Source organism: Pseudonaja textilis, chromosome 1, assembly GCF_049901715.1.
Source record: "Pseudonaja textilis isolate UNSWEBS1 chromosome 1, rPseTex1.2, whole genome shotgun sequence".
Classification (NCBI taxonomy): domain Eukaryota; kingdom Metazoa; phylum Chordata; class Lepidosauria; order Squamata; family Elapidae; genus Pseudonaja; species Pseudonaja textilis.
This window is the reverse complement of record NC_141990.1, coordinates 59,986,722-60,012,892: the sequence shown is the minus strand read 5'-3', so window position 1 is coordinate 60,012,892 and position 26,171 is coordinate 59,986,722. Positions and strand designations below refer to the sequence as shown.

Here is a 26,171-nt window from a genome sequence, read left to right as displayed (position 1 = left end):
CTGATAAAAAATGTCCTTACAAATGTTTGCCAAGACACTCTATTAACTGGCTCTAAAGATAAAAACTGTCAAGAACACAGCATTCAATACAGTTGTTATTGTGGAAACAACTGCACCACATCCAACAAGCTTACATAAAGGTATTCTAGGCAACAAACTTAGAAACTCTAGTTACCATGAGCAATATTGATGACCTCTGTTTGAAATACAAGCAGATTACTTTTCTGTGTAGATCTGGCTAGAATCATTGTACTCTTAAAGAGTATTTTGTAGACTTGTTAAACAATACCCAGAAGCAAAAAGTAAGCGGAGCTCTGCAATCCATTAAGCTGTCACTTAGTTTACAATTGCTGTTTGATAGGAGGTGGAACTTATTCTCTACCTGGGGACAAATAAGTGCCAGGTGAGATTGAGAAACTTAGTTTGCCCCACCCAGTGACTCAGTTGTGGCCAACTGTATATACTTAGTAAACTAAGCTTCTGTTAGGAGTACAGAAGGAAACAGGAGAAGAAGAAACACGGTTAAGAAATTGCGGATACCATCCTTCTGGAAATGCACAAAACAGAAGAAAGTTCCAGAGCAAAGTCTCCAGGGACAGGTTAGCATAATTTTGTCTCAATAATGTACTTACAGATCTTCAAAATGCAAGACAGAAGAGCTGTAGCCCAAAGGAATCTGTTGCACTTTCTCTTTTTAGTTCTGTTTGGTATAACAGTAAGAGCTTAACTCCTATATCTACATCGACATATTCATGTTCTTTTCTTGGCAGCAATATGGAATTGCTGCCTGCCTTTTGTGACTTTCCTTTTGCCTTTCCAATTTAACTAACAGCTTTGAGTTGTACTGGTGGTCCATGTATTAGTTGACTCTGCTTAGCCTCTCAGAGATCAGCCAAGATTGGCTGGTTGTCACTAGAGGTGTAGACATCTTCCAATATACTCTAATTTTGGAAACCCAACAGGGATGCCCTTTGGGGAAAAAGTCAATCCTAGGGAGTAGCAGTGGATAGCTGTTGAGCAATTGTCCATGTTATTTCCCTTTAAAAAGCGTATGGAAAGCAACTGACTTGGCAGCTACATCTTCTGATATATTGTACAGCAGGGGTGGGCAATTAATTTCTGTCGGGGGCCACATGGAAAATCAGATCTGCGTTCGAGGGCCAAACCAATTTTATAAAAGGCCATTAAAAAAAGCCTCCTCCTCCAAGCAGCCTGCCCGCCCGCCAGGCGGAACCCTTCCAGCTCCTCGGCGGGAAGACGCTCCCACCTGCAAACTTTGCCTTTGCAAAGTTTAAGCCTGGAAGCCCTGGAAAAAAAAGGGGGATCGGTGGGGACTCACCTTCGGAAAGGTCACACTCGAAGGTGATTTCGAACTCCCAGCCGAGGCCTTTGCAAAGTTCTTCTTTTCTTTCCTACCCCGAGAGCGCTCCGCACTATTTTGCAGCTTTGGGGGCCACGCGGCGCAGGGCAATACACCACGCCCAGCGATTTTTTTTCAGGGGCGGGCTGGATTGGACAGACCAGCGTGCCGGATGTGGCCCACGGGCCGTAGTTTGCCCACCCCTGTTGTACAGTATGCTTCATCTCTCTCCCCATCTTTTTTTTTTTTTTGCAAACTTCTGACTGCTACAAAATGGGAGAGGAGGTGAAATATTGAAAACTATTGGCAGTTTCCTGCCATTTTGAGATGAAATCAGAGGAAAATCATAACTAATGAGTAGCCTGACCACAGTTTAATAACAAAGAACATAAGTTTCCACCTATTTTTTTTATAAAAGGAAAATACCACAGGGTCCACAGGTATAATGGGGTCCTTAGCTACTTGGCCCACATCTTCAGATATTTTTGCCTCAAAAATGATGTGCTGCTCCAGGGCACCAAAAGGTTGCCTGCTTCTAGATGAAAATAAATAAGGATGCACTTGAATAAAGAGTAACAAAAAATATTACAAAATTCTGTATTCTATTTTGTGTCATTGAATATTAGTTACATAATAGTCAAAGTATAGTAATAACTGCATTGTTGTCATTCAACTCAGTGGCTTCATTCATGCAATTTTCTTGGCAACAATAAAGGTAGTCCTTGAATTACAATTGTAATGGAGCCAGAAATTTCCATCATTAAGTCATGATGGTCAAGGCACTTTCTCACATAGAAATAAATTCTGTTCACATTCTAAACTTCTATATATGGTACTTTCTCTGTTCAATAAGATCAATCATTTTTTTTCAGTTATGACACACACATCCTTGCCATAATTTGAGCTCTTACATGATTTTTCTCCTGTGTGAGTTCCCTTATAAGTAACATGTTCTATCTAAAGCTATATCTACACTGCAAGTATCCAGTGTGGCTTCCCTAAATAAATCTGCAGATGAATTCTGAGCTCTGCCACAATCTGTTTCCCATTCTGAGCACTCATATGGTCTCTCACTCTGACTTCCTTGATGCCTAGCAAGTATTGTGCTCTGACTGAAATTGTCTCTTCCATACATTTATGTGGTCTCTTATGTCTCAGTTCTGTGATGCATGATCCTTCCATATTCCAGGCGCTTGTATGAATTTTCTTTTCTGAGTTTTTTTCTTTAAGGTTCCCCATTATTTCAGTCTGAATGCGTATGAATTCTTTGATGTTTTGTAACAGATTATTTTTGACTGAAAATCTTTCCAGATTCTAAGCATTTCTACATTCTACAACTCTCTCACATTTGTCTATGGTATGGGATTTCCAACATGCATTATTTTACTTTCCATGTAAAATGTTCTCCATAGAACTGTGTACTTGATCTTGGTCTTATTTGTTTTTTTTCTTGGATTCAGATTTTATGGAAGTCATTGTCTTGAAAAGAAACTGATTTCTACTTATTAGTTTTGTTTTTATCGGCTTTTCTTCTCTATTCCCTCTTTACATTTGGATTTTTCCAGCAACATTGTACAAATTTTTATTTTCCCCACATATTTAGAAAATTAGAGGATTTCTAATTTCTGAGGAATTAGAAAAGAAGCAAAAATGAAACTTGAAAATAAAGGAACATACTGGTAACAGCTAGGTATTCTGCTGAATGACTGTCATGCTTATTGCGGCAGCCATTTTATGGACGTACTCATTGGATGGTCTCAACATTCAAAAAATGATTACTGATTTGAAAAGAATTAACAATTCCTGTGTTAGATTAGCTGACTTAATTTAAAGTCATTGCATAGAGCAAGGGTCTTCAAACTTAGCAAGTTTAAGACTTGTGGACTTCAACTCCCAGAATTCCTGAGCTAACATGACTGGAGGAGGAATTCTGGGAACTGAAGTCCACAAGTCTTAAAGCTGTCAAGTTTGAAGACCCCGGCATAGAGGGTTGAACATTGACTTCAACAACACAACTGTACAAAATAGATGCTTATGTAAGTCAAGGCCACAAAGGGATCCCATTCCAGAAAGAGTTCATGTTGTACCAAGATTCTCTAATGGAAAGCTATTTGGTGAGACTCTAAAAGAATGAATTCCTGTTCAGTGAAATATACAACCACCTCCTCAAATGACAGCAAAAGGTGAAAAAAAAACCCACTTCCTCTTCTAGATCATGGAATGTTTCTTCAGCTTTCAGCACAATCCAAAAGTGTATGTAGGTATCATCCTGCAGGATTTGTACTGTCACAAATAGTGTTCATAACTTACCTGTACAACGTTTTGCCAAATGGCTTAAAAATATTTGTCTGATTTGCCATAGTATGCAAATTTCTGCTTCAGATACCAACTACAAAATGATATCTGTTCCATATTCCCCAACCTAGTTAACATTTAATGGCAAAATTAGCTGAGTACTTGCTTCCGTAACACCAGCAGAATTTGATGTTTATATATTGCTCCTGGCAGCAAAGGCAATGAAATCAACTGCAAACCTCCTGGGAACTCTCTGCTCCTGATAGCCAAATAACTAAAATACTGGCACTGAATATCTGAGCTGACAATGTCCTCTGCAGCCAGAATAATATGAATTGCTTCTTTGTTACATCTGCTATCATTCACAGCCTTAGGTCTTTTTCCTATTTCAGGGTCAGTTGAATCTTGCTTTCCTTTCTTTAGCCCAGTGAAGATTTTCTTGCTCTACTTCCAATTTTAATGACTGCTGAAGTCGGGGTACTAAGTCAGTCAATGAACTATCTATCACATTCTTGAATTGCAAAACTCTAAGGCAGTGAATCTACAAAAAATGGCTATTTTTCCAGGCAACAACTGATCTTTTCCTCTTAAAAAGAGCAAGCAATTGTTCTGAAGCTTTCGCCTGAATTAAAAACAAAGCCCATAGTCCAATAACAAAACAACCACTAATATTTCACTTTTTGTTTCTTAATGTCACAAACCAGGGATAGGCAATGTGCTGTTCAGCCAGTGATTCAGGATACAGAACAGGCAACCTTATTAAAGTTGCAGCTGCTGTTAATGAGTGGACTACCAAGAGCTGTAAGAGGTGTACTGGTGTGCTAAAATCATGAGTTGACATGATTCCCTGTTTTCTATTGAAGCAAGGGATTATTTATATACTTGGACAAAAATATGATAAGCTGTGGAAAAAATTGGACTGCTTTAATATATGGTAAGGGCAATATGCAAAGTCCAAAGCAGCTTTTTCAATTATTTTGGAGTGTGCCTGAACTTAATCCCTGCTTCACTGATCTGTCACTTTTTTCTCACATACACATACATTGGATATTTTTATTACATTGAAACATTTATTTGCAACTATCAGTTTTAGCAAAATTCATATAAAATTAAAGCGATCCATATCGGTTCAAGACATCCTGTGTAATATTAACAGCAGTCACTGGGTGGATTTAAGAGTGCCGTGGAATGTCATCCCTACCATAAATTCTGGTTTACATACTAGATCCAGGATTGTTTATATTAAGGTTAAACCAAACAAACCACATTCTACTTTTACTATGTGTGAAATTTGTCTATGGTTGAGCACTCCTGTCAAAGCTACCTCTATTTTTACTATCTCTGTTTTTAATGCAGCATCACTCTCTCTTTTATCTATCATGCTCTTTCATGCTCTTCTTGAAATCACTTCCACAGTTCTTACCATAGAGAAAAACACAGGAATGGATCCTTAATGAACTCCGTAAGTATGCACTTTCAGCCTGATTTGTGTGATCTGATACGAACATTTCTTGAACTTCAACCATTCACTCATACATGCTTGCCTATCATCTTTTGGGGGGCTCATCCACATGTCCTGCTTGCTCCGGTGCAAGGACAGCCCACTATTTCTCAAGACCAGAGTATATGATGTTGTCTTCAACTTGCCTCAGTCTATCCTGAATACAGTCTCTATCTGAATGGTGTAAAGCTACTATATTTGATTATTGTTTACAAGTTCATCAATGGACCCTGACACTTGGATCTTTCTTTTTAACCAGGCGAACTTGAAAAAACCTGCCTGTTTCCCTTTGTAGTTCAAGTTAAAGGAAGAAAATAAAACTGTTCCTTATTTCTAAGACCAAAAACTAACACATAAAAATGCACATGCCACTGATCAGGTTTCAGGGCATTACAGCTGAAGTCTCTCTGAATTGTTTTGTTTTCACTTTGGCTGTATTTGTGCATCCTGCTTGGCCACTGAATTATAAACTAAATACAGGAGAATGGTTCACACAATACATCAAACAAAGTTGTCCCATCTCTCTTGAACTTCCCTTATTTATTCTTTAACTCTAAATGCAAACTTGCGGAGATTGGCATGCTCCAGGTCCTTGTCCCACCTGTTCTTTCTGCCTAACAAAAAGATTCAGGTCTTCTTTTTTGACCCGTCTGAGTTGGAACTCCCTCTGACTTTATATTTATTCCCTGGATGGGCAGGGGATCGGGTATTTCTCTCCATAATTTCTTAAACAAGGATATAGGGAGCTGCACCACAAAAGTGGACCCTTCTATAATTCCAGTAGTCTTATTATGCAGATTTACAGAGAATCAGAGTTGGAAGGGTCCTTGTAGGTCATCTAGTCCACCCCCAACCCCTCCTAAGCAGGAGACCCTACACCATTTCTGTCAAATGGCAGTCCAATCTCTTCTTGAAAGTCTCAAGCGCACAAGAAATTCCTTGTGAAAGGGACTCTGGTTTGTAAATGTATAAGGAATTGGGTTCTAGCGGGTGTGGGGGGAAGGTGTGGGGGTGTTGACTTTGAAGAAAACTAGGGAAATCCAAAAGGAAAAGCGCTCTCTTCTAAATCCCTGGATTTAAATTCCTGGATTTAAATCCCTGGATTTAAATTTAAATCCAGATTCCCTGTGGCGAATTCCTCGATTCGCGGAGGGGGGGGGGGAGACCCCAGATTGCTATTACTCCTCCCCCTCCACCCCTTTGCATTGCAAGGCAACAGCCAAGCCCTTTCCCTCCGCTACGTTCTTAGAGGCTCTGCGGCGTCTTCATCCGGGGTCTTCGCGCCCTCCCCTCACCTGCGGTCCCTTGACTACCAAAGCGCGTCGGCGGGGTTCGCCCTCGACCGGCGTCTTAGCCTGGCGGTCTGGAAAGGCGACCTTCGCTCCAGGCGGGAGACGGAGCGCGGGGACGATTCTCGAGTTGCGCGGGAAAAGAACGGAGAGAAGACCCAAGTCGGGAAAAAAAAAATCTCCCCAACTTTTTCGACCGTAACCAGATTCTCTCTCTCGGTTTATTTAAACCCTGCGGACCAAAGGTGGAATCCAGGCAAATGGGAGGAATTGCCCCGTCTTCAAGTGTGCGTTAAAGTGAACCAGCGCGGTCAGCTGGTTAGACGCGGGAAAAGTTTTCTTTTTGAATCTTGGCCCAGGCATGAAATTCAGTGAATAACTTTGGACGAGGGAAGGCACGAAACAAACGCCTGGCCAAATCCTCCTCCCTGCTATTTGAAAGCGAATAAATTCTGTTGCTATAGAGAAGAATCGGCTCGCTTTCCCCGTGCATTGCTGCAAGCGCTTGTTACTATTTACTGGATTTTCTTTTGCTTAGTGAGACGGATGGGTTGCTCTATTCTCACTTTCCTCCTGGGAGTATTCAAAATGTTTAGCTCAATTTTTTTTCAAAAAGGTTTCTCTCGCTTTTTTTGAAGTTACTCTCTTAAAACCTCTTAATGAATAATAGAACCTCTTGAAATATTGGAAAGACGTGTAATGTGCCTAAAATGTAATTTTAACCACACACAGTCGCCAACTTTATGCGCTTGGTGGTGGTGCTTGAACAAAATCCTCATGTCCAGATTCTTCCGTTCCTGCAGGAAGGTCATTCTAGTTGGCCCCAGAAGGCAGCAAAGAGGTTATTTATTCTATGTAATGCCTGCAAACTTCTTGATTTTCAAAAACAGATCACACATACTTAGCAACTACATTTTAAACTACTGTAGTAGTCAGTTCATGTGGTTAATTTATGCCTCAGTGTTGTGTGAACTAAAATAATTGGGTTAACTTATCTGTAAGTTAGAGTTGAGTTGATTCTGGATAGATGGATCCTACAAACAGCCATCAATCCTTCCAAGTAGTTTTTGTCATTTAAAGCTGATAAATACTTAATTTGTTTCTGCAATTTTATATTAGAGAAAGCTTAATGTTTGGGTTTAAAGTTCCCTGAACATTGGCTAGAGCCAACTTGGATTAAATTATCTCTATAACCTTTGAGATGGGATATTTCTTATGAATGTCAATAATACTTGCAAAGTTGAGGAAATATTTGCGGACTGTAAACTTAAATTTTCTGTTCATATGGCTTTGATTTGTTTGTTTTAGGATATGAGCTTCTAGAAGAACTGTTGACTTATGATGACATCTTTTTGGATTTTTTTAATGCTTTCCTGGCTCTGCCTGTGAGTAGAATTCACTACTTTTCCTGATGCTCTCTGGGCTTAGAATATTGTTTTTGGTCAAAATGATATACCTGAGCTAGGTAGGAAATATCTTTATTAGAATTAATCAAAATATCCTCTAACCGTGAACAAATCTCTGTGGTTGGGCTCTGTATTACATAATAGAAATAGACAAGAAAAAGGGAAATATATCTATTTATTCTTTTATTTTTAAAATAATGTCATCCCCCCTGAAAAAACAGTAACAATACATACACTGACAAAGAAAGAAAAGACACATAGTGCTTTTAAAAAAGTGAAAAAATACAACAAAGGAGAAAAAAGTATTAAATCATTGTAATAGGAGTTGTATCTATACCTGATTGTATAATACAATTATTAGCAATAGGTTTTCAATCTGTTGGGTAAATGGGGCCAGACATCTACTTTTCCAATGTTGCAGTATTGTTTGTTTGCTTGCTTTGGCCATAATGGCACAGAGAGTCCATTTATGTTGTCCAGATGTCAATTTCGAAATGCTAGGAATATAGTTCAAAAAAGATTATCATCTGACCATTTTATCTTTTGTTGTACAATTATATTTATTGCACTTTGTCGCAAAACCTAGTAAGTGTAAGAATTGTAAAAATGTGTTTAAAGGAAGCGTTATCCTCATTACATCTCTAACAAAATGCTGTTTTTTACAGTCCATTTCTATACAAGTGTAACAGCGTTGAATAAACTATAAATATTTTTGTTGTATAAGCCATAATTTAAAATCCATTGATATTGTTTCCATAGAAGTTAGAATACTTTCCCATTGCCTCTAGGCATTATGGGAACTTCTAATTCTTCCACTCATTTTGTTTGTTTTTTTATAAAATTAATTGGCCGTCCATCTTACCTCAGGGTATTTCTTAGTATCTGCATATTAAATTGATTTATTGATAACATTGATTAAAAAATGGATAGTAGATTGTTTTAGTTTTAAAGAATTTTTCAAGTTTTTCTAATATCTCAGGTGTCTCAGAAGTTGAAAATGCTGTTTGTCCAAGCAAAGTTGTTAACAAATTTTGTGACTGTAAATATTGCCATTAGGTTATATCTAATAGAAGATATTATCTTTTAACACAGAGCATTGTTTACAATTCATCCTTTTCATCTCCCTTATTAATTGCATATTTGTGAAGACGTTCTCGGAAACAAAGAACAGAAATTTTCTAAACAAAGAAATTATTTTCTGAAAACATTTTCCAGCTATATAAACTGGAATTCCTCTCAAACTATAAATTAATCTAGGAATAATACTCATTTTGAGACCTGTTCACCTTTCAAGGAAAAACCTTATTTAATGATGTAGGCACAATGTTAGAACAGTCGTGGCAACATCAACATCTTTTTTCTCGCCCTCTTCTCCTCTACCCATTTTGTGATAAATGATTGGGCTTAATAAGGGCACTGAATGCTGTGAATTGTTGGAATAGATATGTAATTTTTAAAACATTCATTTTATTATTAATTTGCCACCCATCAGAGATGACTCTGAGAGTAATATTGGCTAGACTAAAAATGATGTTATCATTAATGTTCTCTTGATTAGGAATTATCCAGAGTTCGGTATAAGATGGGTGGCTATATAAATGTTTTAAATAAATAAATAATATAGCACTCCTGTGAAAGCCAGATTTATTCTTCCATTGAATGACCCATGGTATTGCTTTAAAAACAGCTGTGACTATATTCTCATTTGTCCTTGTCTTAGAACAGATAGCAGAATACCTTTTTCCCTACCGATCTTTGTTATCTGAAATTTGCCTTTCAGACTAATTTTTTAAAACTGTGTTTTACATAGGCTTTTCCTCTTAGACTGCAGTATGACCGACTTACAGGAAGGCTGCAGGAGCTAGATGGCTTCCTCTTGGAATCTCCCAGTCATTTGGCAGATGAAGCAAGTTCATCATGTTACGGAGCAACTGATGCAGAGAGAGAAAGGGCCCTAAGCTGGTTAGCTCAGGAGCGCTTTCTCCCGTTTCAAAGGTTGAGTACTAAACCTTTACACATGTCTTAGCCTTCTGGGTCAGAGTCTCTGTTACTGACTTTCCACTGAGTTCTTAAGTCTCAGAGTATTTGTGGATTAGTTGAAGTATCCTTTGTGTATGAGGACAAGTCTTTGCATACAACAAAAATGGAGTGAATAAGAAACCTTGAGATTGTTAAATATTATTGGGTAGGTAATCTACTTATTTTACTGATCAGTTGCTTCTCAGGAAAACAACAATGGCAGCTGTTTATTTAGCCATAGCTTATTCAGAGCTTGAACAATAAAAATGACTGTAGTGTTGAAACTGAACACTCACTTAATGGGCAGCATTATTGGTTTCAGAAAAGTATTAAGACATTGCAACTCAAATCTTCGTTATAATTATTTATGCTATCTGAACATGACTAATCACAACTTTCTCTGAAGCATCTGGGATGGAAAGGGAGGGAGCACAGTTGAATTTGGATAGAAATTCTCAGGACTACCTAAAATGCAGTCTGAATTTTGTAAAAGAGGACTTAGAAGGATGCCTCAGGACCCAGACTCTTTGCTTTGAATTGCTCTCTGTTTGAAACTTTCTTCACTGCCCATTTCTTGTTAGGACTGTCTATTATTTGGAATACAAACTAGCAAAGTTGCTAGTATGTCCTCTGGATGAGAACTACCCAGTAAATCGCTATGCCATTCGTGGTTACAGTCGTCAGTCTGATAGTACCGCCATTTCCAGCATCCCCAGCTTTCCATCAATAAATCAGGCATCACCTGGTATACGGAGGGATGACTTGCTCAGATGTCCTAGTCAAACACGTAGCACCCCAGCCTATCTAGGTAAGTCAACCTGTAAATTAACCTTATATCATCTAAAGGGGATCTCGCCAAACCTATCTAAATTACTTCCTAGGTTCTTTGCATGCATTTCACTATGGATAGCTTTGGACTAAAGAAGCCTGATTGTCACACTCAGTGTTGTAGTCCGCCAGTGGCTTGTGGAGCTGGCAGCAGAGTTGGACAGTGGGGAGGAACATGGGCCAGTTCTGGAGTCTGGGGAGAGCTCAGATGAGGGATCTATATCCAACACAGAGATGGGTCCAGGGCCATCAGAGAGTTATGTGCTGACTCTGGAGCCACCAGAATCTGACATCAGCGAGGCAGAGGAACAGAGGGAGTTTGTGCCCAGTGCGCATTTGCGCAGAGCTGCTAGAAGGCAAGAACAGTTAAGACCAAAGGGGTGATTCGGGAGTAAGGCTTGGAGATGATTGGTTCTTCCCATAAGACATAAAGGAGGAGCAAAGGGAAATGAGCCTTTGCAGGAAGCAACTTTGTTCTGGTCAATTTAAAATCTGAAGCTCTGTGTTGACTTTGTGCTCCGTTTGGCCTTGTATAGCTAACTGGCAATTTAGTCATTGGCAGCATTTCAAGGGAGATAAAGGTGGGTGCTTATCAGCCTTATCCTGAAAGACTGTGGCAGATTTCTGTTGGACTATTCATAAACTGTTTGGGACTCATTACGGGTTGTGAATGCATATAATTCATAGCCGTTGAAATAAAAACAAAGGGTTTGGGGGAACAACGTGTGATTGTTACTGTCTCAGGAAGCCTTGGGAAGAACATTCAGCACTTAGGGGTTTTTTTTTTGTCCAAGCTTTCAGGCATATAAAATCAAACTTTAACCTTTTATTTATTTTCTCACTTTCTAAAAGCCACTTCTCTCATACTTACATATTCATACATATTTTCCTAACTAAAGTGTAGATGGCCATGCTGTGTTTGAATTCCAAAAGAAAGGTGGGGAAAAGTCCACATGGAATGCTTTATTCCACATGAAGGGGGCCAGTTCCTAGCCACATTTGTATTCTCAAAAAAGGTATGGCCAATACCCAAACTTCACTGGTCCTACCTTGGTCCTTTCTTTGCTGGTCAGACCTTGGTACTTTTTAGTACTTCAGTGTCATTGCTTCATTCCCTTCATATGGGAAAATCAATTCTTTGGGAAACTACAGCCTTTGACTTTGAAATCTTTAAAGTGATACTTTTCCACATGCTGCATACACAGAAGTCTTCCTGAGCAAGCATCTTTGACCTGAGCTGAGAGAATTCAACTCTCTTTTACTCCATCTTTCATACATGTCCATTCACAGACACAGTTACAATTATGGCATTATGTACTAATTAAAAATATACATGTGTGTGTGTGTGTGTGTTTGCATGCGTGCATGAATGCCAAGGCGCACAGAATGGTGTTGCTTTCCTACTGAAGTGGTACTTATTTATCTACCAGTACTTGCATTTGCATGCATTTGAACTGCCAGGTAGGCAGAAGCCGGGGCAAGTTACAGGAGCTCATCCCATCATATGATTCTTAGGTCTTGAACATCCAACCTTCTGGCTGATAAGTCTAGCATCTTAACTGCTAGGTCATTGTACCCCCAATTAAAATATATTGTTCTTATTGTACTGATACCTGGTTAATTAATAAATGTTAACATTCTAATATGAATACCACTTTTTCGGAGTAGGAATGATTATGTCATGTGTCAGAACACCAAGTTAACTGAAGCCAATGGGGTGATAATGTGCTTTCAACCTTATTGTTTGTAGTAGATTAGCTCAAATCCTGAAGAAACTGGAAAATGGAGAAAATGATGCAGTAGAGGCTGGGGGCTATTTAGTTTATTGTTGATAGTTCATAACTAGTTAAAGAGTTGGACAATGAGTTGCGAAATGGCTTATTCTAATTAAAGGCTAAAAGTTATACTTCAGCTAGTTCAAGATATTTTGCTAAAATGTAATGGGAATCTATTAAGTAAGCAAAGTTTCCTTAATACAAGAAGAATGCAGATTTCTTCACTATTACTTTGAATGCAAAATATGATTTAAGTAATTGTAAGACATTCCAAAACATATTTTGGGAGAACATGGAAAGCTGCAAGTTTCAACTTTTCTACCATCTCATTCATTTATTACATTCCTTTCTAATTTATACAAGTTATCCTGTTAAAAGAATTTGGAGACTCTGATCCTTTATCCTTTCCTGCAGGCCGTTTTACAAAATCATCTGGCCAAATGTCCCTTGATGTTTTCTTGGAGCTCTCTGATATTTTGAGCTTTGGCCAATCCCAATTTGAAGAACATCCAAGCAGATTCCAGCACTCAAGACTCAGACCAGACACCGGTATAGAAAAGAGAAATGGTGAGAATTCTATAGCAAGTTTGAAAGTATTGGGGGCTCTTAAAACAGAGACCATGTTGCCATGGAAAATGGGCAGCCAGGTGCTATTGTGTTCACAGCCAGATTATGGACTTCCCATTTAGAGAAAAGAATACAGATCTTGATAACTCTCAAGTCTGATTCAGTAAGTTTCTTCTCATTTTATTAAGGTCCAGAATTGAGTGCTCCCAGAATGCAGTAATAATATGTTCTAAGGAAAGCAGTTATCGTGATAGGATTTGTATTTTGAGGTATTGCTGATACCTCAGTGTGTTTTCCTGAGAGACACTGAGGTATCAGCAGTCTTTCAAACAATTGTACAGTACAATAGTAAGTGATTCCTATGAAAGAAATATATTAAGAATGTTTGGTCAAATAGAATGAATTAGGATCAAATACCAAAATAAATACATGAAGGAAGTTAATGACTGTAAAGAAAGTCATGGCTGGATGGAGTTATTGATGAAATCCTCCAAAACAGAGAGGTGAGAAGTTTAAAGAACAAAAGACAGTGTATGATTTGGACTTAACAGAATAAAGGATGGACTGGAAGTATAGAAAGGTAAGGAGAGAGATTTAGTGAATTGTGTTGGAGTAAAGTAGTTTTAGTTTTGTTTTTTTAATCCCATGCCTTTAATTTGTTTGTCTTACTGTTTCTTATTGCTGTGGTGTTCATTGCAGTCTTATCCTTAGAACATAAAGGGCATTATATGTATATATGCTTCCAAATACATAAGCATAACGTTGTGGGAGGGCCAATGTATTGCTTGATATCATAACTCCCAAAGTCATTTTCAATTGTATAAAACTCATGCTGATCTTCTACCTCTTTGTAAAGAACTGGGGTTTCTTTTTCCTTTTTGTAGCTCAAATATTTGATCTTGGTTTTAATATGTGTCTGTATTGTAGGAAGTAGTTGGACAAATGCTGGTGAACAAGTGATATCTTCAGTTCATCTGAGCAAAACTGAACCTAATCAAGAGGTCATTGAGTTTCAAAACAATTGGTGAGTCTGATTGCTAAGGACGCCATGATAACATACTTATATTTTCTTATCTCATGATTGCTACTTAAAATTTAGTAAATGTGAATGTGGTCATGATAAATAGTTCTACGACTCATCTTTTTTAAGACTGTTAAATGATTTTAAAAGTATTGATTTTGCTATGTAACTAGAAATAACAGACTGCTACCTTTTGGTTTATGTTTATATTTGGTTTATATTTATCTAATTTTACTAATATGCTCTCAGCATCGATGTAATTGGTGACTTTCATGGGAGACAATGTTCAGCCTTTTTCAGCATCAGTATCATGGGTCTAGAATAATATTCCGTTGAGAATATTATTTTCTCAGACTAAATACACAATCTGAAAAAAAGGATCAATTTTCTGTTTTGTAGGAAATTATCTCTACCTATCTATCATCTGTCTGTCTGTCTGCCTGCCTATCTGTCTGATCTATCTATCTATCTATCTCATTTATTAATTGCCTATGTTGGAAAACATAGCTACCCATCTTTGAGACAAGATTGGATGGCTCCCAATAAAATCATTTTAAAAACCATAAAACACAATGAAAACATAAAACATTATAAAACAAAAACAAACACCTGGCACCAATCCATGCAAACGTATCATTGTCTAATGTACCAACTCTTGGGGGAAGTCCGTAAGGCTTTACCAAAGGATAAAAGAGTGGAGGAGTGATGAACTTCAGGGGGAAGGATGTTCCATCGGGCAGAGGCTGCCATGGAAAAGGCACACTTCCTAGCCCTCATTAGATGAAAATATTTGGAAGAGGGAACTAGGAGTGTGCCCATCCTATCTTCCCTGGTAGGACAGGTAGATGTCCTTAGGGAAAGGTTGCCCCACAAGTGGCCTGACTCTGAGCCATATAGAGCTTTTTAAAATCATGACCAGTACTTTGGACTACACCCACAAATTAACTGGAAACCCATGCAGCTCCGGCAACAGCATTGTTACATGAGGTGTTGCCATTACTATGTGTGCACTCACTCCCACATTCTGGAACCGTTGAAATTTCCAGATGGTCTTCGAAGGCAGCCCCAGATAGAGCATGTTGCAGTCATCCAAGGGAGATGACCAAGGCCTGAGTGACTGTGAGCATGGCCTCCCAATCCATCAAAGGGTACAACTGGTGCACCAGATGAATCTGAGCAAAGGACCCCCTAAGCTATGGCTGTTACCTGCTCCTAGAGCAGAAGCTATGAAACCAGGAGCATGCTTAAATTGTTCAGGGAAGTGCCACCAAAGATAATTTGGTCCTGAGGAGGGGAGGGGGGCAAAGAACCTTAGCCACTCCATTGTGCCAGAGTTGAATCATGACGTCGTGCTGCTGGTCCATAGAAATGGTGATATGTCATAATTATAATCTGCAAAAAAGGTTATCCCTGTCAGTTATGTATTTTTGCCTTCCTGATTCATATTTTCCTCTAGTAATTATGAGAAGCCACCCTCAGGACGCCGGCAGGTTTTGCAATTTGACCTGACAGAAGCAAGTATTTCAAAAGAAGAGCAACAGGACTGGTGTTTTCCTTCTGGTTCTGGAAGTGCTGCTTTGCAGCAACTTAAAGAAGACATCCTAGGAACTGTGGGTAATATTGTTTTCTGCTGAAACACTTAACTGAATAGACTTTTACTTTAAATGTTTCCTGTGCTTTTGAGAGTTCTTTACTTTCCAAGGAGTGGACATACCACCTTGTAGCAGATAACTGTATACAATGCTTTATTGTGGCACACATCTTTCCTAACAACAGGCAATTGCTCTGGATTAACTCCAACCTCCTAGGCCTTGAAAGTTGATGTATCCATGTGAATACGTCTTTAATACTCAATCCTTAAAGCATTCTTGGTCCAATCCACCTCATGAAGTTGTTGTTCTGCGGAAAATAGGAGGAGGAAACAGTATTATATATTTTTTCCACCTTGAGTTATTTATAAAAACTAATAAAAGGTAGGATAAAAATAAATAAATAACAGCACCACAAGAGGTTTTTAAAAGCATGTTTAAGCTATTCTGCCTATCTTCAGTTACGTACTGTAGCTGTTGTTGAGATTTCCTTTCTTCAGGTACTTCCATTCACATTGGGTTTTTTTTTCCCTTCCTCTATTTTTTACAATGCAGAGAGCTGGCATGGAGGACTTTATGGAATTCCTCCATAACACATTAGGAAGCCACCTGTTAAACTTCTGGATTGATTGTGAAGATATCATGGATTGCACCAGGCATTTGGAGGCCACAGTTTCACCACAGGAAACACAGCTGTTCTTCTCCAGTGCCTTTCGGTGAGAATGCCATTCTAGTATATTTCTCAAACTAATAGTGATGGCTAATGTTAATCATGGATGTAAGAAAAGATCTATTAGTGGCAGCAAAAATATCAGTTATGTCAACAATCAATAGTCACTTAAGGCCATCCACACGTGGTTGGAAAAAATGATAAAAAAGCATATAGACTTGAAACCAGAGATATTTTTATTGGGAATTTTACCTGAAGTATATAGTAAAGAATTGAAATACCTGATTGTAAATGTATTAACAGCGGCTAGGATTGTATTTGCCAAAAACTGGAAAAATGAGAAAATACTATTATAGGAGGAAATTATTAAGAAAATATTGGAATGTGCTGAAATTAGTAGATTGATATTTGAAATCAGAGAACAAGATGATAAACAATTTTATAAAATTTGGGATGTATTCTATCAATGGTTAGACAATAAAACATGGTAATGAAATATGTAGATTCTTAGAAAATAATAAATATATAAAGAGGTATTCTTTTATTATATCTACAAAATGACTAGGATAGATTTGAGATGATAATACGAACTGTCATAAAACAAATTAAGTAAAATATGGATTATTTCGTAAAACATGAATGAATAAAAGTATAGTTAAATGATTGATTAGCAATGATATTAATGTATTTAATATTTGATTGAAAATATGAGAATATATACAATGTAATTGTAATTGAAGACTACGAAATTGAAGCACAAAACAATTTGTAAATCAACCAACACACTGTATGTATATATATGGAAGATGGCTTGATGTTTTTATGTTTTGTTTGTCTATGTTTGTCTATGTTTATTGGTTTGTCTTAAAAACCAATAAAAATTATATATATATATATGGCATTCAGCTTTGTTCGGGTATTTTCCCACGTCACTGTAGTTGTGCTTTTAAAGTTGTAGCAACGTTTCGACAGAATCTCATCTGCCATCATCAGGCTTCTGATTGTGTCCGTCAATCAGAAGCCTGATGATGGCAGATGAGATTTTGCCGAAACGTTGCTACAACTTTAAAAGCACAACTACAATGACGTGCGAAAATACCCGAACAAAGCTGAATGCCATACATGTAAGTACCCGCGAAAGCTTAAGAATATATATATATATAATATATATACACACTAAATAAAGAAAAAAAATCACTTAAGGCTATGAAATGTGAGTAAAGATTCCTTTGAAATGTGAGAAGGGTGATGAAAAGCAGCAATAGCCTTAAACTGCCATGGATAAAAAAGAGAATTGTACCCTATATTGACAGAAGGAAACCTGTGGCTGAACAATTCCATTCTAACTGCAGTAAAGGTTCTTATTTAGCTGTAGTATCTCTCATGCTTGGGAGACTTTAGCTAAATCTGAGCCTAGCTTCCTAATTAAGCTATGCAAAGTAATGGGCTGAGATTTATTACTGGCTCCTAGTTTGGAGTGGTGGTATTATGTGATAGCTCTTTTGATTTGAAATAAAGTGAAATAAGATCCCCATTAACTTTAGACACGTTTTATCTGATCAGAAATAGTAGATTAATGAGGGGAGTATTTAATTCATTTGAATTACTTCCAAAGATGCTAATGGAATGTTGGGGAGAGCGAGAGAGTGAAGGCATCATGGATCACACCTGTAGTTTTTCCGCAGAGCTAATTAAAGCTCGTGGAGTTATAGTAATCACATAGATATGCATTTCTTGTAATTTGCATATAATATATATTAATGGCATTTTTTAAAATGTCAATTGTAATTGTAATATTTTAAAGCATAATGAAATGGAATAAATAACTTAATTGAAAGCAATCTGTTCAGTTTCCAACATTGGTTTGCAACCAATTTTGATCACCATACTTCAAAAAAGATGCTGAGACTTTGGAAAAAGTTCAAAGAAGAGCAACTAAGATGATCAAAGGCCTGGAGACTCAAAATACGAAGAACTGCTGCAGGATCTGGATTTGGCTAGTCTAAGGAAAAGAAGCATTAGGGGTGACGTGATAACAGTATTCCAGTATTTGAGGGGCTGCCACAAAGAAAAAGGAGTCAAATTATTCTACAAAGTACCAGCGGGCAGGACAAGAAACAATGGCTGGAAATTAATCAAAGAGAGAAGCCACCTAGAATTAAGGAAAAACTTCCTAAAAGTGAGAACAATTAACCAATGGAACAGCCTGCCTTCAGCTTGTGGGTGCTCCATCCATCACTGGAGGTTTTTAAGAAGAGACTAGACAGTCACTTATCTGAGATAGTATAGGTTCTCCTGCTTGAACAGGGGGCTGGACTAGAAGACCTCCAAGGTCCCTTCCAACTCTATTCTACTCTAAGACATCCTTCTCAGTTCTCCTCAGGGATTACTTTTATCATGATAAAACTAATTAATTGACTAAAAAGAAGAACCATAGGTTTTTATAAGCACTTGTTCTAGTTTCTACACAGAGGCCAGCACTATGAGTATCAATTAATGCCTCGACCATTACTCTATTACTCCATTCTGGCCTTGCTGCAGCTCCTGGTTGTTGTGAGACAGCGAGAAGGCACAAAGAGAAGAAATATTATTCCTTATCTCGGGTTCTATTGGTTTGAGCTTCTAAGAAGAGGATAGCCACAATCTGCATAATCTGGAGCTCACCTTTATATATATAATACAAAACATACAGCTTGTTTCTTTTATTCCTTGGGATATTTGAGAAGCCTGAAATATAGAAACAAATAATTTGGAGGAAATGGTGGAGGGTGAGGTGCACTAACTTCATGACAACTACAGAACTTGTGGGATGTGAGGTTGTGGCAGATTCTTACCTTCTTTTAAGAGTAGAGGGAATAATCTTACAGGCTGTGCTATATATCAGAATGTAATGTGCAGTGCTAGTATCATGTATTAAATAGTACCCATCCTCTTTAAATATATATATATATATATATATATATATTTTATACAGTAGCAAGCAGGGGAATATTCCAGTGCAAGTGGAGTTTATACTGCCCCTCTTCTTTTGGCAGGGATATTCAAGCCAAGTATAGGCTGGCCGTCCCTCCTGCTTTTCAAGTGAGTAATACAGCTGGAATGCAAGTCCTTTTGTCCAGGTTTTAGCTTAGGTAATCAGAAATCTAGCTAAGCCAGCTAAGAAAGCAGAGCTCAGGGGTTTGTTCTTTACCTTCTGCAGCCTTCCTGTGCAGAAATGTCTTGCATAATTGAATTGTAGGTTCCGTCCTGGGAGATTTTCTCCATGAATCAGAATAATCATGAAATCCTTCTATTGCCTAAGTTTCTTGGGAACGTCTTCCATCCTAGTACTTTGCTATATGGATATCAGAGGACTTGCTTTTCACTTTATGAAACTGACAATTAAAGGATTACAGTGGGAATCAATTTAATAGAGTGTTTAGAAGATAGTTAACAAGGTGTAGCTACTGTTTTCATTTTCTTTTTAATCTGGCATATTTAAGAAGATAAATATTAATCGCATGTTGTACTGTAATAGTAGATTAGGCTTATTTTTTAAATAGGTGAGGGTCCATCCAGATTGTTCTGGATTCTTCTTTTTACAAAGTCGTATGTGCAGGATGTTTTACTGCAGTAATTTCAAAAGTGACAGCAATCACAACTCTGTATGTGTGTCTGTGTGTAAAAAGTGGAACTTAGATTCTATTGTATGCATACTATATGTTTTCTCTTTGTCTCCAGGAACAGCTTGAGGAAAGTGTAGGGGAAGAGGAGACAGCTTTTGCTTCCTTGAGCAGGAAACAATATGATGCCTTAAGACGATTGCGTTCTTACTGGGTTCCCCGATTTCTAATTCACTATCAGAGAATCAGGCAGTTCAGGTTTGTGCTTGGAGGGATCACTGTGCTTTTGGAGTTGGGCGATAGGCACAGATAAATAATATTGTTATGTCCTAAGTATAACATTTTAAAATGGCCTTAAATCATTGACTGTATAATACACAGTTGGTCCCGTGTTTTGTTCTTGCTTACTCTGTGGTGGAATTTAGTAAAGATCCACCACCTCACTTGATTTTCTTCATTCAACCAAAATTATAAGTGTCAATTTTATCTGAAATACCTTGTCAGTTCAATTTAGTACTTTTACAGGTTTGAACCCTGTTCAGAGGTGCCTATTGAAGAGGAGCTTTCCTGGAGTGGCGGTTTCCCATTTTCTTTGCCGACGCTTCCTGCTGTGGGTGACCAAAAGGACATGGTGAACCAAATGAAAAGAAACAAAGACTGGAAAATGATGTGAGCACCCGTCCATAAAGCAGAATTGCTATTTTGTTTTATTTTTGATACTGATAGTTATTTTATTGTAATCATGCATCCTAATGGCTTTCTTCCTCTTGAAGCTTAATCAATTAATTTATTATATTATTGTGTATTAAATTTAAATTAGAGCCATGGTGGCACAGTGGTTAGAACGCAGTACTGCAGGCTACTTCTGCTGACTGCCAGCTAATAGCAGATTGGCAGTTCGATTATCACCAGCTCTAAGTTGACTCAGATTTCCATCCTTCCGAGGTTAGTAAAATGAGGACCCAGATTGTTGGGGGAAATATGCTGACTCTGTAAACCACTTAGAAAGGGCTGTAAAGCACTGTGAAGTGGTATATAAATGCTATTGTAAAATGCCCTGAAAAGGCTGTAAAGCACCATGGGGCAGTATATAAGTCTAAATGCTATGCTAAAAGAAATAATCAACTAATTGCCCTTAACTGCTCAGAATCTGTAGTTAGTGTCTATATTTGCGTGTTTATTAAAATGATTTGGCGGTGGGGATGTGCACATTACAAAGCTTTTGTTGTAAAATGATGCAGTTTATCCTTAAGCATCCTTCCCTGACGAAGTTCACTTGCTAATTTTGCACTGATTATTATTTCTTAGCGAAGCCTGCCTCACAAAGCTGATGCTGTGCAAAAAAACAACCCCAAAACACAGAGGGAGAAGTGCTATCTATGCTGCTTTGGGCAAATTTGGAATGTAAATCTAATGAATACATAATAATGCTCAGTGAAAATGAAAATAATATCACAATGGCTAAATTCTTGGCAGAAAAACTTAACAGTATTCGGTAACTGACAAATGAAGAGCCTGCTCTGTCCTCTCCAATTGTTAGTAGAAATGCAGAGAGGAGGCTTTATAAACACTGTTTAAATTTATTTTACAATGCTGTGGCAGCTGTCAAGAAAATTTATGTTTCCCTAAAGTTTGACAGTGGCATGATAGTTTCACTTGTAGCTGTTTCTTGTCAACCATTTCTCCCGGAGGAAAGAGTGTAGAAATAAACCAAGAAAGAAAGACTCTAGAGCAGGGGTATCTATCCTTGGCAACTTTAATTCTTGCAGAATTCAAGTCCTGTGCTGGCTGGGGAGTTCTGGGAGTTGAAGTCCACAAATCTTTAAAGTTGTCAAGATTGGACACACCTGCTCAAGCAAGAGTGTCAAATTCGCGTTGTCATGGTGCTGTCACGTGACACATCATGACTTCCCCCTCCCTTTGCTAAACTAGGGGTGGGCATAGATGGTGTGTGATACGGGCCCGTGGGCCACAAGTTTGACAGCCCTGCGCTAGAGGATCAAGGTTGCTTCTATTGAGGAATGACAGCAAACTTTTTGGTTTTGACGAACCAGACTGGTAATTCTGCTTTACTCTTTAAAAAAACAGGTTTTAGAATAGTTTAGGAAACTCTGGATGCAGTTCTGATCTTGTGTCCTCTGTACCAGAAACTTCCTGAAAATTCAGTTCTGGTTTCATCATTTAGGAAAAGCAGAAAAGGAACTGGGTCAAACCGAACGTTGAGGTCCCTTAATGACTCCTTTGAAACCCTGACAACCATCCAGTTTCTTGAGGCATTGATGTGCGATCTGGGAGATGGGGATGGTTTCCTTCACTACTTGACTCGGTGAGTTTCCCAGCTGCTTTCAGTGTCCCATATTTCATTATGCTTTATTTACAACCCAGAGGTGGATATTTTATTGGGAAAATCCTCTGAGGAAAGCATGATGCTTATGCTGATCAGCTGGCTTTTACACACCTTTTTTGTTTAGGCAGAAGTCCTACAGTTCACCTTATGCTGAAGTAGATATATTTTATGTTACCTACCCAGGTTTGAAGATCCACAAAAGATTAATCATTTGTGGCTGTGGAAGAAGCTAAAATGTTATGAAAATGCCCAGGAGAACCAAGCAAGCCCATCTGAAGTACAAAATATAGCCTGGCAGATTTTTCATATGTTTCTCGCCACTTATACGGAATGCAATTCAGGTGAGCTATGTTTAAAGTGCAAGTATGAAAGAATCTGATTTAATCAAATCAGCCCCTCATTGCAAAAAAGCCAACCAACCTGGAAAGAATCACAACCCAGAATGTAGCTGCTTGAATATGGGGGCAGATGTCTTTAGAATGTGAAATCTGTGTTCTTAATGCCATGTCATCTAGTATTTTTGAAGTTGAGACAGAAAGAGAAACAGATAGATAGGCAACGTTGACTTAAACATGTGGTTCCTACAGTAGATTAGAATAAAAAAAGTTTCAGTGATAGTGTGTGTTTTATGATTGGAGAAAGTAAGAGATATAATCCATTGTTGGAAGGATTTTTCTGTAGGGTTAGTTACAGGATATCTTGGCAGTAGGGACTGATATTAGTTCTACGGTAATCGACTGTTATTCTTGGTAACCTTAATTCTGTCCCACTGATTAAATAGATTGTTTAGTGTTTGGAAACAGCATTAAAGCCTACTGGGTAAACTGCTATAGTGTGAACCATACTATAGACATTGGTGTCCTATTTAATAACAAACATTTTGCTCCCTTTTTTATTTTCAGCCTTTAATCAGATTTATTCATTTACTAAATATTTGTGGGCATTTGGCCTATGAACAAATCCTTTTGAAGGTGGAATCATCCTGTGCTCTGATTCTCCTTTCTCTACAGAGCTTAGTTCTAGTATGCTAGACTACACCCAGCATCTTGAGAGAATACTTTCCACTGGCAGTGGAGACTTGACATTTTCTGCTTTTCAACCCATGATTCAATATGTGCTGCCTATTCTGGGTGAGGCATGGCTCCATTACGTTCGCCATGAAGTCACAACTTTCCTTGAGTGAGTGCCAAGATGTCCTATTCTGAATTTTCTGAAAATTGTATGTATTTTCTGATGGTAGAAATTTCAAAGATTATGCACCTGCAACATTATAAATTGAGTCTTTATGTAACATTGTGTAGACAATGGCCAAGTCCAAATGTTGTTTTTGCTATGTTAATGGAGATTTTAAGAGTTCTTTAATCGAACAAATTACATGAGACATGTAAAGAAAACTCATTACAAATAATTTGTGGACACTCCAATAATAACTTAAATACACTGCTTAAAAAATAAAGGGAACACAAAAATAAGACATCCTAGATCTGAATGAATGAAATATTCTTATTAAATACTTTGTTCATTACATAGTTGAATGTGCTGACAACAAAATCACACAAAAATTATCAATGGAAATCAAATTTAGCAACCCATGGAGGTCTGGATTTGGAGTTACACTCAAAATTAAAATGAAAAAAAAAAAACACTACAGGCTGATCCAACTTTGATGTAATGTCCTTAAAAGAAGTCAAAATGAGGCTCAGTAGTGTGTGTGGCCTCCACGTGCCTGTATGACCTCCCTACAACACCTGGGCATGCTCCTGGTGAGGTGGCGGGTGGTCTCCTGAGGGATTTCCTCCCACACCTGGACTAAAGCATCCCCCAACTCCTGGACAGTCTGTGGTGCAATGTGGCGTTGGTGGATGGAGCGAGACATGATGTCCCAGATGTGCTCAATTGGATTCAGGCCTGGGGAACAGGCGGGCCAGTCCATAGCATCAATGCCTTCATCTTGCAGGAACTGCTGATACACTCCAGCCACATGAGGTCTAGCATAGTCTTGCATTAGGAGGAACCCAGGGCCAACCGCACCAGCATAGGGTCTCACAAGGGGTCTGAGGATCTCATCTTGGTACCTAATGGCAGTCAGGCTAGTACATCTGTCAAGCACATGGAGTGCTGTGCGGCCTCCTAAAGTAATGCCACCCCACACCATTACTGACCCACTGCCAAATTAGTCATGCTGGAGGATGTTGCAGGCTGCAGAACATTCTCCACGGCGTCTCCAGACCCTGTCAGGTCTGTCACATGTGCTCAGTGTGAACCTGCTTTCATCTGTGAAGAGCACAGAGCGCCGGTGGCGAATTTGCCAATCTTGGTGTTCTCTGGCAAATGGCAAATGTCCTGCACGGTGTCGGGCTGTAAGCACAACCCCCACCTGTGGACGTCGGGCCCTCATACCACCCCCATGGAGTCTGTTTCTGACCGTTTGAGCAGCCACATGCACATTTGTGGCCCGCTGGAGGTCATTTTGCAGGGCTTTAGCAGTGCTCCTCCTGTCCCTCCTTGCACAAAGGCGGAGGTAGCGGTCCTGATGCTGGGTTGTTGCCCTCCTACAGCCTCCTCCATGTCTCCTAATGTACTGGCCTGTCTCGTAGCACCTCCATGCTCTGGACACTATGCTGACAGACACAGCAGCTCACATTGATGTGCCATCCTGGATGAGCTGCACTACCTGAGCCACTTGTGTGGGTTGTAGACTCCGTCTCAGGCTACCACTAGAGTGAAAGCACCACCAGCATTCGAAAGTGATCAAACCATCAGCCAGAGAGCATAGGAACTGAGAAGTGGTCTGTGGTCACCACCTGCAGAACCACTCCTTTATTGGGGATGTCTTGCTAACTGCCTATGCTTTCCACCTGTTGTCTATTCCATTTGCACAACAGCATGTGAAATTGATTGTCAATCAGTGTTGCTACCTAAGTGGACAGTTTGATTTCACAGAAGTGTGATTGACTTGGAGTTACATTTTGTTGTTTAAGTGTTCCCTTTATTTTTTTGAGCAGTGTATATTCTTAGCTATTTTTTTCTTTCTTACAGATACTGTGTACCAATATCTCATTTGGATGTCCAAAATCCTGAAAGTAAAGACCATAGAAGCAATCAGGAAAGAATTGGGAGGTATTCAAAAGCTTTGTGGAAATGAAAGGTTACTTTGGTAGCTGGGTGCCCATATGGTGGCATATCTTCAAATTATACCAAAGTTTTTAAATAGATTTTATATATTATGGTTTATTGTATAGACTTACTTGAACATGTAATTTAACTCAGGAGGATTTCTATGGAGATGACCATAAGACTGTACTGTTACCTCAAAAGTACATCAGTTGCTGGAATTAATTTCTAAAGTATGAATAAGATGTTGAAGGAAGTGGACAGTCAGCAATTAGATCCAAGTTTTGGAAGTTCAGGGGTTTGTTCTTTGCAATAACTCAATTATTACTACCTAGAAAGTAGAAACTAAAGTACAAGAAACTATTATCATAATCCAGAATTTAATTTAATCCAGTTTTGACATATGAGTTTTAATTTCTAACGCTCATGGTTGTGGAGGAAAGGAATCTGCTAATGAAATTGGTTTTGACCTTGACTTCCGGAGTTGAAAGAATAGGGCTTACATACACCCCAGCTTCTGCCTCTCTGCCCAGACTGGTTTCTCAGCCATGTTCTTTTTCGTCCTTTGCCTTCTGCTGCTGTTTTACCCTTTGCCAAATAATAAGTGACATTTAAAAGTTTTGAAGCCAGAATTCATTTTGCAGATTAAGTCATTGCATTTAGGGCATTTGTATTATTTATTCTTAAACATGAATGTTTTCTTTGTACATCAATAATATTATTTCATTCAGTGGCAATATTTTAATTGAATATTTGTATCTTTCTGTAAGAGGAAATTCTGTGAGAAG

The 26,171-nt window shown here is 38.4% G+C and overlaps 1 protein-coding gene across 1 annotated transcript in view; it reads left to right on the top strand.

Moving 5' to 3' along the window:
- The first annotated feature begins 472 nt into the window (after positions 1 to 472).
- LOC113433065 (uncharacterized) overlaps positions 473 to 26,171 on the top strand; it is a 37,298-nt gene continuing 11,599 nt past the window's right edge. Inside the window, exons 1-15 of the mRNA XM_087935277.1 lie at positions 473 to 599; positions 7,754 to 7,830; positions 9,662 to 9,846; positions 10,452 to 10,678; positions 12,888 to 13,040; positions 13,968 to 14,064; positions 15,518 to 15,671; positions 16,206 to 16,366; positions 19,356 to 19,401; positions 20,041 to 20,180; positions 20,448 to 20,591; positions 22,108 to 22,248; positions 22,453 to 22,610; positions 23,280 to 23,448; positions 25,309 to 25,389. Of these exons, the coding sequence (XP_087791403.1) occupies positions 554 to 599; positions 7,754 to 7,830; positions 9,662 to 9,846; positions 10,452 to 10,678; positions 12,888 to 13,040; positions 13,968 to 14,064; positions 15,518 to 15,671; positions 16,206 to 16,366; positions 19,356 to 19,401; positions 20,041 to 20,180; positions 20,448 to 20,591; positions 22,108 to 22,248; positions 22,453 to 22,610; positions 23,280 to 23,448; positions 25,309 to 25,389 (1,979 nt within the window). The 5' untranslated portion in view covers positions 473 to 553. The remainder of the gene's footprint in view (positions 600 to 7,753; positions 7,831 to 9,661; positions 9,847 to 10,451; positions 10,679 to 12,887; positions 13,041 to 13,967; positions 14,065 to 15,517; positions 15,672 to 16,205; positions 16,367 to 19,355; positions 19,402 to 20,040; positions 20,181 to 20,447; positions 20,592 to 22,107; positions 22,249 to 22,452; positions 22,611 to 23,279; positions 23,449 to 25,308; positions 25,390 to 26,171) is intronic.